Source organism: Geospiza fortis, unplaced genomic scaffold, assembly GCF_000277835.1.
Source record: "Geospiza fortis unplaced genomic scaffold, GeoFor_1.0 scaffold75, whole genome shotgun sequence".
NCBI classification, from domain to species: Eukaryota; Metazoa; Chordata; class Aves; order Passeriformes; family Thraupidae; genus Geospiza; species Geospiza fortis.
Window position 1 is genome coordinate 2,406,092 of NW_005054360.1, and position 12,978 is coordinate 2,419,069.

The 12,978-nt window shown below is 45.0% G+C and overlaps 1 protein-coding gene across 1 annotated transcript in view; it reads right to left on the reverse strand.

Moving 5' to 3' along the window:
* Positions 1-6,337: 6,337 nt before the first annotated feature.
* MAP3K8 (mitogen-activated protein kinase kinase kinase 8) overlaps positions 6,338-12,978 on the reverse strand; it is a 16,774-nt gene continuing 10,133 nt past the window's right edge. The window contains exons 6-8 of the mRNA XM_005423885.2: positions 10,038-10,190; positions 9,153-9,399; positions 6,338-7,663 (exon numbers count right to left, since the gene is read on the reverse strand). Of these exons, the coding sequence (XP_005423942.1) occupies positions 7,530-7,663; positions 9,153-9,399; positions 10,038-10,190 (534 nt within the window). The 3' untranslated portion in view covers positions 6,338-7,529. The remainder of the gene's footprint in view (positions 7,664-9,152; positions 9,400-10,037; positions 10,191-12,978) is intronic.

The following is a 12,978-nucleotide window of genomic DNA, read 5'->3' on the forward strand; positions in this document are numbered from 1 at the left end:
GCTGAAGTTTGGAAGGAGCTCTGTATTTCCTTGCATAAATACAGAATTCTTCTCCTTTCCCCAGGCAGCTAAATGATGAAAGGTCTCTATTGCTGCCCATCTCCAGCAGCCTTCCAAACATGCTGGTTTGGTTTCCCATGTGTCCTAACAAGTGATCTAGAGAAAAAAAAAAAAAAAAGTTGGTTGGCTCTGGCCCAAGGCCCAAGACCTATCTTTGGAGGGGTTTGCTGGGTGTCCCTCCTGTCCTCTGGTACACCAGAACAAGGGGTGTGCAGGGACAGGCACGTGCACTAATTCTGGCCTCAGGGCTCTGAACGTGCTGTGCTGCCCCAGCAACCACTGAGAAATTAGCTCTGGCAGTCATTCCCCCTTCACCATGCAAGAGGGCATGCTTCTAGCCCCATTTACAAATTTCATGGGTGCAGAAAGAAATACCACACCTCTTTTTGAGATATGTGTGCTCAGAGACACACCTTGAGGCCTCCTCCTTCCAGGTAATTTCTGACTTCTTATCAAACCTGCTCTTACCCACACATACTGCAGAGAAGGCCAAGAGAAGATGCCACAGTTAATACTCAAGTCTTGCTGCTGGAAAGTAAGACCTAACTGAGGTACTACTTGCCTAAAACAGTGCAGAAAGGGAGACAAGTCTTCCCGAACATTCTTGACATTATTTGGATTATTTCCCTTCCCAGAAATGTTGCTCTTTTGGCAAAATGAGTTGCTGATATGTTGTAGCCAAAGATGTTTTCATATTTCTAAGGAAAAACCAACTTAACCTCAAAGGGTACTTGTTGCTTGCTTTAAAATCTCCTTTCTTATGCAGAAAATGGTCTGATTTTCCCTGAGACAACCCAATGTGTACTTGGAAATGCCATGGTGTTTGGCCAGCCCTGCCTGAGACAGTGATATCTGGTCTTCAGGTCTTTCAAAACCACCTACACTCAAACCCACAAGCATGCAGCATATGTGTCCCTCCTCAGAGGGTCTGCAGGGTGGGCAGGGAGCCAGTTAGACCAGGCATCCCATGGGGTCTTTACACCACTTTTCAAACACATCCCTTAGTAGAAGCCTTTGCTGGCTTCTCACCATCTCTGTGTGCCAGAAAGTACAGCCATGGTCCTCAGAGTGCTCAGCCCCAGGGTCCCAGTGCTCCCAGGGGTCCAGATTGTCCTTGGGCCACCAGCATCTGGGGATGGCAGCACAGCGTCACTGGGCTCCTGTCATCCTTGGGGCATGGCCATGCTTCTGGCTCTGCTCAGGACAGCAGGTGGAACCAGCCACCTGTAGGCTCTGTGGCAGGAACGCAGTGGGAGAAGGAGCCAGGGGTCCCTAAACACCCTGACCTGTGGCACTTCTGGCAGATGCCATCCGAGGGGCTGGTGGCCCAGTGCAGAGACAGATCCATGTGCCAGCCTCCCACGAGTCCCTCTGCATGTGTGCCAGAGGGCCGGCTGGCAGTGCAGGATGTGCAGTGCAGACAGTGACTCGTGGGGACCAGGCAGAGCTGCAGACACTGTGGGATGGGAGGGAAGCTGCATGGCTGATGGGGACACCAGCTCAGGCTTGGAAACGATCATTATGCACAGAACTAAGGAGAAACAGTTAATTTGTTTGAGGGCATCTCTGTCCCACTTTGTGAATACAGGTTTGTGAAGGAGCACCTGCAGGGATGGTGGGATACAGGCACAGGCTCTGCTCAGGGTCAGCACTGCCATGAGCTTACCTGTGCCAGGATCACATGCAGCAGCTCCTGCTCTTTTGCCATTTGAACAGGCAAGAGAGGAGTTGACAAAGGAAAAAGACCCACACTGGAAATTCATGCAGGTTTTGTAGACTTCCTCTTTGCTCTTTGGGCAAACTGTGTTTGCTTTGCTCCTTTTTTTTTTTTTTTTTAACGGGGGAGGTGTTCTTGTGTCAGTTGGAATATAATTATTTTTCTTCTTAGTAGAAGAAAACTGGTGCAGCTAAGTTCTTCTTAGTGCCATGTTTTGGATTTAAAATGAAACTCGTGTTGATAACACACTGATGTTTTGGCTGTTGCTAAGTAGTGCCTACACAGAGTCAAGGACTTTCCAGTGTCTCATGCTCTGCCAGTGAGGAGGAGCACAAAAAGCTGGGAGGGAGCACAGCCAGGAGAGCTGACCCAAACTGGGCCAAGGGATGCTCCACACCACAGAAAATCATGCTTAGTATATAAAATGGGGGGAGCTGCTGAGAAGGTGTCAATTACTGCTCAGGGATGGGCTGGGCATTGGCCAGCATGTGGTGAGCAATTGAATTGTACATCACTCATTTTTTCTTCGTTTTATATTTTCTAATTTTTTTTATTACAATTGTTATTATTATCACATTTTACTTTGCTTCATTATTAAACTGTTCTTGTCTCAACCCACAAGTTTTGTTTTCTTTTCCTTTTTCTTTTCTGAGTCCCTTGTGTTTTTCCTTTCCCTCCAGAGATGGGGAGGGTGAGCAAGCAGCTGCACAATACTTGGGTGCCAGCTGTGGTTAAACAATTAGGGAAGGGGGAGAAAAGTTGACCTTGGCTTACTGTGAGAGGCAGAGAAGAAGGCAACCCTTTGCACTGCCAGCAGCCTTGATAAGGCCCTGGGCTGAGCCCTGACTCTGTGGCACTTCACCTCTGGAGGTCTGAAGGACACCTTCCTGCCACCCTGTCCTTGGGCTGCACGTACACCTCGTGGAGTCCCTCCCTGCCTTCTCTCATTTCCATCTTTCACCCTTCTTTGGCTGCATGACGCTTTGGCATGTGGCTTGCTGTGAGCACCAGGAAGGATTTAAACTCTGCAAACACCACTAATGATTTGACTTTTCATAGTGACAAAGCTATGCTTAATGTCCCAGCCTGCAAGTGGGGCCTGGTCTATGTGCATGGACACCATGGTAACATCTCTCCTCTGACAATGGCTCCTACAGGAACAGGGTTCACACTCCAGACCAGATTTGAGGCTGCCATTGCATGTAGCTTTGGTGAGGATCAGATACAGCCATTTTCTCTTGCACACCTCACTCTGGGAGCATCCTCTCCCTCACAGCCCCTCTCTGGACCAACCCACCTGCCCCTGGACACACTCAGGCTGCCCCTGTGGCCATGCTGCCTCCGTGCTCAGGTGCCACGTGCTGCTGCCTTGCCAGGAGCTGTGGGTGCAGGGGAGCAAAGCTGTCACAGCAGCTCACCTCCTTCCTGGTGAGTCACCACGCCCCAGTATCTGTCAGCATGGCTGTGTCTGGTGACCAGCCTGAAGCAGCACGGGTGCACCCATGGCACTGGAACTAGCCACTCCCAAAGTCTGGCTGGAATTTTTTTTGGGCGTTGCTGAGCTCGGTCAGCACACAATTTATAAAGACTTGTTTTCACCTTGCCCGACTTGTTAGCTTTAGATGGTAACAGTTTTAGAAATGAACCTTGCTGGCCCTTTCCTGTAAGAAAAGAAAAGGCTCTTTGGGCTCCAAACAGTGCTTTGGTGCCCTTGTGTTGGGAATTTGCAAAGTCCCTGGGCATGGGATGCAAAGCAAAGCATGGGAAGCAAAGAAAGCCTTCAGGGTATCTGAGCCTGTCTTGGGAGCTGCTAGTACAGCCCCAAGGGAAGCTGATCCCAGCCATGCCAATATTCCCAGTTTTGGCCACGCACAGCACCAGGCATCTCCCTATGTCCCAGTCCTTCCCAGCCAGCCAATCTGGCCTTCCCAGCTGTGGCAGGGTCACACCACCAGTGACTCTTCCCCAGCTGCTCCTTCGCTTCTGCCAATTAGCCAGAGCAATGCGCTGTTTTCCCACAAGGTCCCAACAAAGGCACTAATCCTTGGCCAGGGGCCTCCTTCCCCATTCCCATCAGCTCTGCACATAGGGAGTGCTGGCAAACTGCTCTGTACTGCTCCTGCAGCTTCTGTCAAACTTCCAAACATCAGGAAGCCTTGCTGAGGAGCGTCACAGTGATCTCAGTCCCAGGGTCACAGCTGAGATAAGAAACCTGCGAAGCCCAGGAGAATAAAAGGCACATTTGACTCCCTAATTTCATCAGTGTTCTGATTTACCCTCAGCAGGCAACCAAATACTCACTCCCTTCTGGCAGGATGAAGAAGAGAACTGAAATGGTACAAGTGAGAAAACTCATGGATTAGATAAACACAGCCCGAAGAGTAAAACAAATGCTGTGCACATGAACAAAGCAAAACAAGGAATTAATTAACCACTTCCCATGGGTTGAAAGGTGTTCAGCCATCTCCAGGACATCAGAGCTCCATTGTATATGTTATGGTGACTTGGGAAGACAAACACTATCAGTCAAATGTTTCCCCTTGTTCCCCCAGCTTTATCCACTGAGATTGACGTTGGATGGCCTGGAATATCCCTTGGGTCAGGAGGGATGTCCCAGCTGTGTCCCCTCCCAGCTCCCGCTGCCCCCCCAGCCTCCTCCCTGGCAAGACACTGAGAGAAGCAGAAAAGGCCTTGACACTGTGAGCCCCACTCAGCAACAACAGAAACATCCCTTGTTATCAACACCATTCCCAGCACAATGCTGAAAGAGCCCTGAGCTGGTTACTGTCAAGAAAATTATCTCTACCCCAACCAAAACCAGCACAATCAGTTACTGTGAGCAGTGGGTTTCCCCTTGCACTTGTGTTTTCCTTTGCAGTTTAGCATGAGTCCCAGTATTTCCTCAAAAGAAAATGAAACCACACACCCAAAATCAACATAAACAGAGGCAAACCCTTTGCAAAATCCCACGGCTCAGCACTGACCGGCCAAACCCTGGGACTTGTGCTACTAGCACAGGGTTTTCCCACCATCCATTTTCATTCCCTCCCCCTCACCTCCAGGTTCAGTTGCTGTGAGTACACAGCTGCTCAAGCAACCAGATTAGAGGAGTAACCTTCCCCCTCCCAGGATATTTCTAACCCAGTTCATTTCCCTGACCTCATTCCCCAGGTGCTGGTATAAACAAGTGGACCTACACAAGGCAGGGATCACTACTGTGGGATATGCTTGAGGGATGTGGGATGTTTGGGATGTGATGTATTGCTCCAGAGAGAAATTCCTGCTATGCTGCAGCCTAAGGCTCACCTGAGAAACAGTCCCCAGCTATTAGAAAGCTGACAGAGCTGGAAGCAATGCTTGGTGTTCAGCATACCTGAACATACACGGGTTGTGTACCAGTCCTCTGAAGTGATAATTATGCTGAAGCCCTCGTACTGTTCAGACACGTGGATGTATCTATAAAGAGCTATTGGTTCACCCAGCCAAACCTTATTACTTATGTCTGGCAGTACATTCACTGTAACTATTTTGGATAACCTAGTCACTTACTACTTTCTTAGTAAGAAGATATATAACAGCCATAACTAAACCAAAATATGAAATAGTGAGCCTATATTAAATAGTGTCTCCATATCCAATTTCCATGCTGAAACATTTAACTGGGTGGGGTAAAGGAGAATGGCATTACAGAAAAAAATAGAAGAAAAGTCAGTGTAACTTTTTTTAAAGCAAAGGTAAAAGACCTCTAGCAGGCTGCAATTTTGACATGATATCATTGTTGAAGTTTACAGGCATTTGATAAGCATTTGCATAACCCCATGCCATTGTCTGGTGAGAATAAACACCTTAATTTTATAGAACGGAAACTGGGGGAGAGATTATAAACCCACCTCCAGTTATGTGAAAAGCTGCTTCCTACTAATTCTATTAATCTCCTTAAAGATCAAAAGCTATCAGTAAAAATCATAAAATTGAACACAGGTCTCTGAAACCAAAGGTGACCATCCAAACCATTATGTTATCCAGACCAGTCATGTTTTCTTTAAGTCAGCCACACTGGAAGTCTGACCCCTGAATATCACTACAGTCAATATAAATACTAAGAGGGCTCCCTCACACAGCTCTCCTCCAAGCAACTTGTTATCTAGAGATTTTGCACAAAGCACTAGAGCAAGTGGGTTATTCCCAACAGCATTTTTGGTAGCAATTAACACCAGGACTGAAGCGCTCCATGTTGTACACAACCACTGTGCATCATTCAGGAAATACATAAGGAATGCTGGGGTGTGAGAAGGAGATTCTGCCAGAAATACTTACCATCCATTACCAGAGTCCAAAACCCATCAGCAATCACCTTCACCCTAGTTCCCAACAAGTGGGGTGATGCCTGTAGTGTACCTGGGCCATGGTAGGGGTTTTGGCCCAAATGAGCTGCAGCCCCATGCTGTGTTTGAAGATGAAGGAAGAATGAACACATCTCAAGGCACTGAGCTGGATTTATTCACTTGACCATATCAGTATTAAACTAGAAATCATGTGTTTAAGACCATGTGTTAGAGAGGAGCAGCATTAAATAACAGACATGAAAAAGAGACTGTGCTTCAGAAAAGATTCAGTGTACAAACATACACAGTATGCCATTTAACACAAATGCTTATAAAGAGTCATCCTAAGCATCAGAAAGAGTTTTATAAAAGTTTACGTTCTCATCCCATGGGATGTACAGAACTATGCAGTTTACATAGTTTTACTATCATCCAAAACATCATGTTTCAAATGTATGAGGCACAGCAAGAACAATATAATTCCATTTCCATAGGAACATAAACACTGCTTGTCACTAATGACACGCTTTCCAAACCATAGCACTCAGAGCAATCATACATGTGTACAATTTTAAAGTATTAAAAAGCAAGAGTTTGGAACCTGCCCACTGTTACCAACAGAGCATTAACATTTGATCTACCCTTGAAAATTATCATAGATACCCTTGCAGTAGTTGTAACATAGTAAGGAAGTCACAACACTTTGCCAGGGCCAACTTGTTGTGCAAATCCCAAAGCTGACTGATACTGCCAGTGAAAGATTCCCTTGACCCACAGAGAAGGGGACAGCTCCTTCTTAGCTCCCACTGCCCAGGGAAGATGCAAAGTTAAAACACATCTGCAAACAAGTGATAATCTGACTCCACAGACATTCTTAATTTTCATTAAGAATGGCTAGAGGCTGACCAAATCTTAAAGACCAAGAATGACCAAGTCTTAAAGACAGAAAAAGACTGAACCAGTATTTAACTGGTTAAATCAAGGACTTCTTTTTTCCTTTTTTGGGGGGGTGGGGGGTGGCAGGAGTGTTTTTTCTGAGGACAGCTCAGAGAGACTAAATCTTACAGCCCACATGCTAAATTATATTATATTTTTCCTGACATTATTTGCAAGCATATAATACAGGTTTTACAAAAGTGCAAGGCCCAGCACAGGAAGATATCCTGGATTAAGACATTCCCAGCAGCAGTGTTCTTTTTGCCATCTTCTTGTTGGGCAACCAGCAGACACACAAACATCACTGCTTGGGATCAGCTTATCAGACGCCCTAAGGGTTTAGCTTAATCATCTGTGCAATTAAACACTATTCACATTTGACAGCCTATAATGGCAATAGTTTTATGTACAAATTGGAAGATCAAGTCTTAAAATCAAGTTTTAAGAGGTAGAGGTCCATTTCTGACTCATCAACATAAAATGTTACTGAGTCAGTCATATTCTAAGGCTGGTGGTCCCCTAACAATATTGAAGTAACCAGCTAGAGCTCCAAGGTCTATGTAGAGAGATCTTTGTCTCTTTAGCAGGTCTGACTCTTCCATGCTCCCATTACACAATGAGGAATCTAAAAAGAAAATAGAGAAACCATGTAATTACTGCAAAAATAGCTTTATCAGTTCATTTTTGTATTTGTCTGTACTACTGGAATATTTTGCCTGTTAATTTGATTTTAACCTGTGGTTTAGAAAATTTTTCAGTACAACAGAAGTCAAACCTCAAATAAAATCTAACAAGCCAACTCACAGCTCTAGGACAAAGAAAGGGAAGCAGTTTGCAACTGCAAACAGCAAGTGTGTTCAACTACTTAAAAAAAAGGTCTCCATCAGCTGGAACAGTTAGGAAGAGCTTTCTCATCCTCTGAGCTATAGTGCTAAAGGAGAGTTTGGTGCAAGAAAAAACCTGGTTCAGTTTCCCATCTGAGAATTCTGCTTCCTCAGAGGGAAATTTTCATCTAAACACAGGACATCATCTTTGTCTGGATGTGACAGTAGAGAACAAATACAGGACCATCCGTTTCGGATTTTTTATTCTTTTTAAATCAAGGTCTGAAAAGACAGATTGTGTTTGCAATGTCAGAATTCCCCTGAATACTTGTATAATGAGTGTCTCGGAAACTCAAGCACCTATAATAAAGTCCAAGTTTAATGGTCCAATATTCTCTTAATTTTCAAAAGAATTGATTCAGATGGTCTGAGCTGGTCAAAGGATCATGCAACCCCAAGGCAAAATCCAGAAGGTACAATGCCATTCTAAATTCTAAAACCGTGACTGATTTTTTTCAGTTAATTTGTTGCAACAATTATGCATTACAGTACCCAAACTTTGCACAGATATCTTTCGAAATACTTATTCAAATTAAATGAACCACTTGTCTGGGAAGAGTCTTTCAATGCCTTTTGTTAGAACCCTCCTAATGTATTAAGTAGAAGAAAAGCATTTTGAAGCCTGTTGGCAGGTTGTTGGCACTAAATCTCGCTTGGGCTTGAAAGGGCTGTTTCCTACCTAGTTTGTGTATTATCCTTCATTAAGAACTGACTAATGCACAAGGGCAACAGCATTCTATCCCACAGTCATTTTTAGTTTTAAAACAAAGGGCTTGTACTGCTGACACTCAGCAACATTAGTTATGGTTTTGAGTGTGTTTTTCTCCTTAAAAAGGCAAAAAGTGTTGGATTTGCTGGTGGGTTGCTGGACTTTGTCATTGTTTACAAATCAAGAGTGTCTATAAAACATCTCTAGAACAGTGGCAAATTGAGTCCATTTGGGACAGCAATCTATACTTCATGAAGTGCCCTGAATGATTGCCATGGCTTTTTCAAGAGCCAGTCCTTCAGGAGCACACAGAAGTCAGGCTAGGTTCCTCCCCACTGGTCAATGGGCGTTTTACAGATCACTTCATGACCTCGGGGTCTGATCTCATCTGATTGAGATTTTCACCAGTCACTTTCCAGATGTGCTGTGAGTTTCGTTGTTTCCTTACCACGCATTCAAATCAAGATTTGACACAAAATAAAGTCTACAAAATCCAAGGCAGGTGAGGCTGATCCCATTACCTGTGATATTTTCTGGCAGCTGCAGATCCTTCCTGGCGAGCAGCCTTTTCCTTTCAAACAGCGCCGAGTCCAGGCTCTGGCACCGCGGCTGCTCCTCCGGGGGTGGGTGCAAGGCCTCGTGCTTCAGTAGGTCTGCTGCAGACAGCCTGTGATTAGGGTTCCTGTCCAGAGCTGCTTCTAGCAACCCTCTCATGGAAGTGCTGCAGTCCTCAGCAATATCCTCTAAGGGGGGAGCTTGCTTGTGTATCTGTTGGAATGAAAAAAAGACCATGGAAACAGTTATTCCAAAAACAGTGAAAGAGGAAGTCATGGATAACCACATGAGTGGTCTGGGAATTCCCCAGTTAGGACTCATCACCTCCCTAAGTAGGGCTGATCAACTAGAACAGAACATGCAACTACACAGCATCCACTTTTTAAAAATCAGATTTTATAATAAATTTAAGAACTCAAAGAAACTTCAAGTAAGCCTAAAATCCAGTGCAAGGCAAATTCACCAGATTTCTATACCACACTGGAAGAGTCAGAGAATCAAATCTGCCAGGCTCCAATTTTTATCTGCAACTTCTAAGGAAAACAGCCAAGTAGAAGACAGATGGGCTTGTTTCAATCAGGTCTCACACTGATCTAACCCTGTCCTTCCAGTAAACCCAAGGCCTGTAAATTGAAACACAAATCACAGAGACAACTCCAGCTCAGTCTCTGCCTTCCCCTAAGAGATCAAAACCCACTTCTTCTCTCCCTCCCTCCCACCCCTGAAGCAAAAAGGATGATGTCATCTCTCTGACAAATATTTTGATAGTTTTTATACGACTGGAGCTTTCTCAACAAGAGTACAGGAAACCCTCCAACTGATAGTGAGCTGGCTCTGCTAAGGACACTCACGATGTAGAGGTAGGAGGGATATGCAGAACGAGGGTATCTGTTCACCCAGGGCGGGATGCCCGTTTGCATATGAATAATAGTAGCTCCCATGCTGTAGATGTCTGCTTTTGTTGTGTGGCCTCTGCAAAGGATAACTTCAGGGCTCATGTAAATCTGTGAAAAATAGTTAAAAAAAAATAGATTACTCAACAGGGGAAAACAACAACCAAAGATGACTCAATGGCATTTTGTGATCCTGGAAACCCCACTCTGAAGGGATACACAGTAGTGAATCTGCAAGCACCATTTGGGAAATTAGACTGGCTGTACTCATATGAAGAGCAGAACCAAGAGACAGTACCTGGACAAACTCATATTCCAGGTCTGCCCTCCTCAGACAGGCCATAGGTCAGTGGCTATGGGCCTTAGCTGAGCTGTGAGAAGATGAGGTTCAAGCCATGCCTCTGCCTTGTTCAGATGAGTAGCAGAAGCCTCATCCCTCCACAGCAAGAGGTGCCTGAATTGCCAGTTTGTTTTGTGGGGCACTGCTGGGACTGCTCCATCGTGCTCGAACAATGGCTGGGCATGAGCTAAAGAGAGAGGGTGAACTGTACTGACAGCCACTCAGATGGGAGTAGGAGTCCTCCCCTCAGATCCCTGTTACACAGAATGCTACACAACCCTTCTGAGCAGAACTGACAGATGTATACCATCCTGTCTTCTTTAGTCTTCTTACCTCCTCCTCCTTATCCACTAACCTGCACGATGGAGCATTATCCTGAGAAATGGGATGATGAGGAACAAGCCAGATCTAGGCAATGCATAAATTAAAAGTTAGGTGCCCTTTCCAGCAGATTAACCACCAGAGCAGCTATGAAGACAAGAATCCTCTTTCTAACCTTTTTCCAAACCAAAAATTCTAATCTTTCTCGATAGAAACTGAAATAGTTTCCATCCAAACATTTCACTGAACATTTGAATTTGCCAAGAGTCTAAAGGAGGATCTTGGAAGCTCCTGCCAGCAACAGGCAGCTGAGAGTGCAGCTGGAGGAGAACCAGACAGGCAGGATGCAGGAGGCACACCCTGCACAGCTCTGCCTCTGCCACTGGCCTGGGGAGCAGGTTTCAACACCACATGGGCACAGCCCACAGCACACCGGGTTAGCAAGCTACCATATTTGCTTCTGGTTCCTACTTTTTCCTCACCCAATTTCCCTCTAAAGGATTCAGACAAACTTTAATTAGTTCAAGTCATCCTGACACAAAGAATCACATTAAAAGCCATTAACTGACACAAGGGCAGGAAGTTAACTCATCACCACATGGTTTGACTGCTTATTACCACAGATTGAGAACGGCTGTAGGGCTCACCAAATTCCAAGGAAAAATTCCCAGTAAATTACATTCCCTATCTGCAAATGGAACTTGTGATTGGAAGCGTGTGCAAAGCCTCAGCAGGTGTCTGCAGCTGCTGCTGACTTATCCATTGCTTTCCTCTGGCTACGAGAGCATCAGTGCATCTGCAGCCTCCACCTTTAAGTCTCATAAGGAGAAAAGAAGTTCTAATTTTGTAAAAAGAAGTCTTTGGCAAATACAGAGCAACTTGAGTGAAATCTACATAAGCAAGAGGCAGCTGCCTTCAAAAAAGAATGCTGGTACAAGATCCTGTCTGCAGTTAAGGCGAGAAAATGGTCAAGATGCACCTTGACTGCACAATGACAAAAATCAAAAATTATTTCAGACCGGTCTAAAGTCTGCTGTCACCAAAGCAGACAGCTCAAGCCATTAATAACTTCCCATTCTCATTCCTTCTGACTGGTGGAGAAAATGGTCAAGATGCACCTTGACTGCACAATGACAAAAATCAAAAATGAGCTCCAAAGCTCTGATTTCAGACCGGTCTAAAGTCTGCTGTCACCAAAGCAGACAGCTCAAGCCATTAATAACTTCCCATTCTCATTCCTTCTGACTGGTGGGCTGGCACTTGCCTGCCAGTCAGACCAGTCACAGCCCAGCTGAAAACCAGTCCTTTCTTCATGCTGCACTAGTTTTAGCATTCCTGAAAATGAATCATACCTTCCACACTCAATAAACTTTAGCAGACAACTTTTTACCCTCAAATGGTTGTAAGTGAAGTTTACATATTTTAACAAAGTGACAGAAGCATAACAGAAAAGTGTAGCAACTGCCTAGGAAAAGTATTTCCTGCAGAGCAGTTTCATAACAACCAGGGTTTAATGTTCTGCATGACTTGTACACAAAAGCAGGAACACCAGTTTTTTTCACACTACACCATCTAAACAAAATTTAACTATCTTTCAATCCCATTGTCCAGAATCGTAACTACTCATTTTTTATAAACACAAAAAAAGATTCACTACATTCAGACTTCCTGCGCTACAGAAGTGAATAGAAATCCTAACTCCCAGAGAACATGCACAGGACAAAGGTTACTCCACCTGCCACTTCCCTCAAGGACACAAGTCCCTGCCAATACCAGATATAAGAGAAACCAGCCAGCTCACTGGCACAATGCTGCTTGGCAGTGACAGAGCCCCAGCCAGGGGTTGCACAATTACATGCAGGAACAGCAGGACAACTGCACCACTTCTCAAGGCTGCATAATACACGGTGCAAAACTCAAGAGGACTTTGGACAGTTAAATCTTACTTTGAAAAAAAAACATCAAGAAAGCCAGAATACAGAGGGCATTTGTGGATGACAGGATTAAGCACTGTGGAGAGGAAGATGCCTAGAATGAACACTGTGAACAGAAAAACCTATAGAAGCATCAGGAACATTAGCCTGTAAGTCTTTCACTGGTATCTGAAAATCTCCTTTCCCAGTGCTGTCTTTCCAGCCTCATTTCTGGCTGCAATGCTGCAGCAGGATTGCTGCTCCCCTGAGACAGCAAACACCAAACATGGCTATATTTCAGGGCTGGGGGGATTATCAGCTTTCT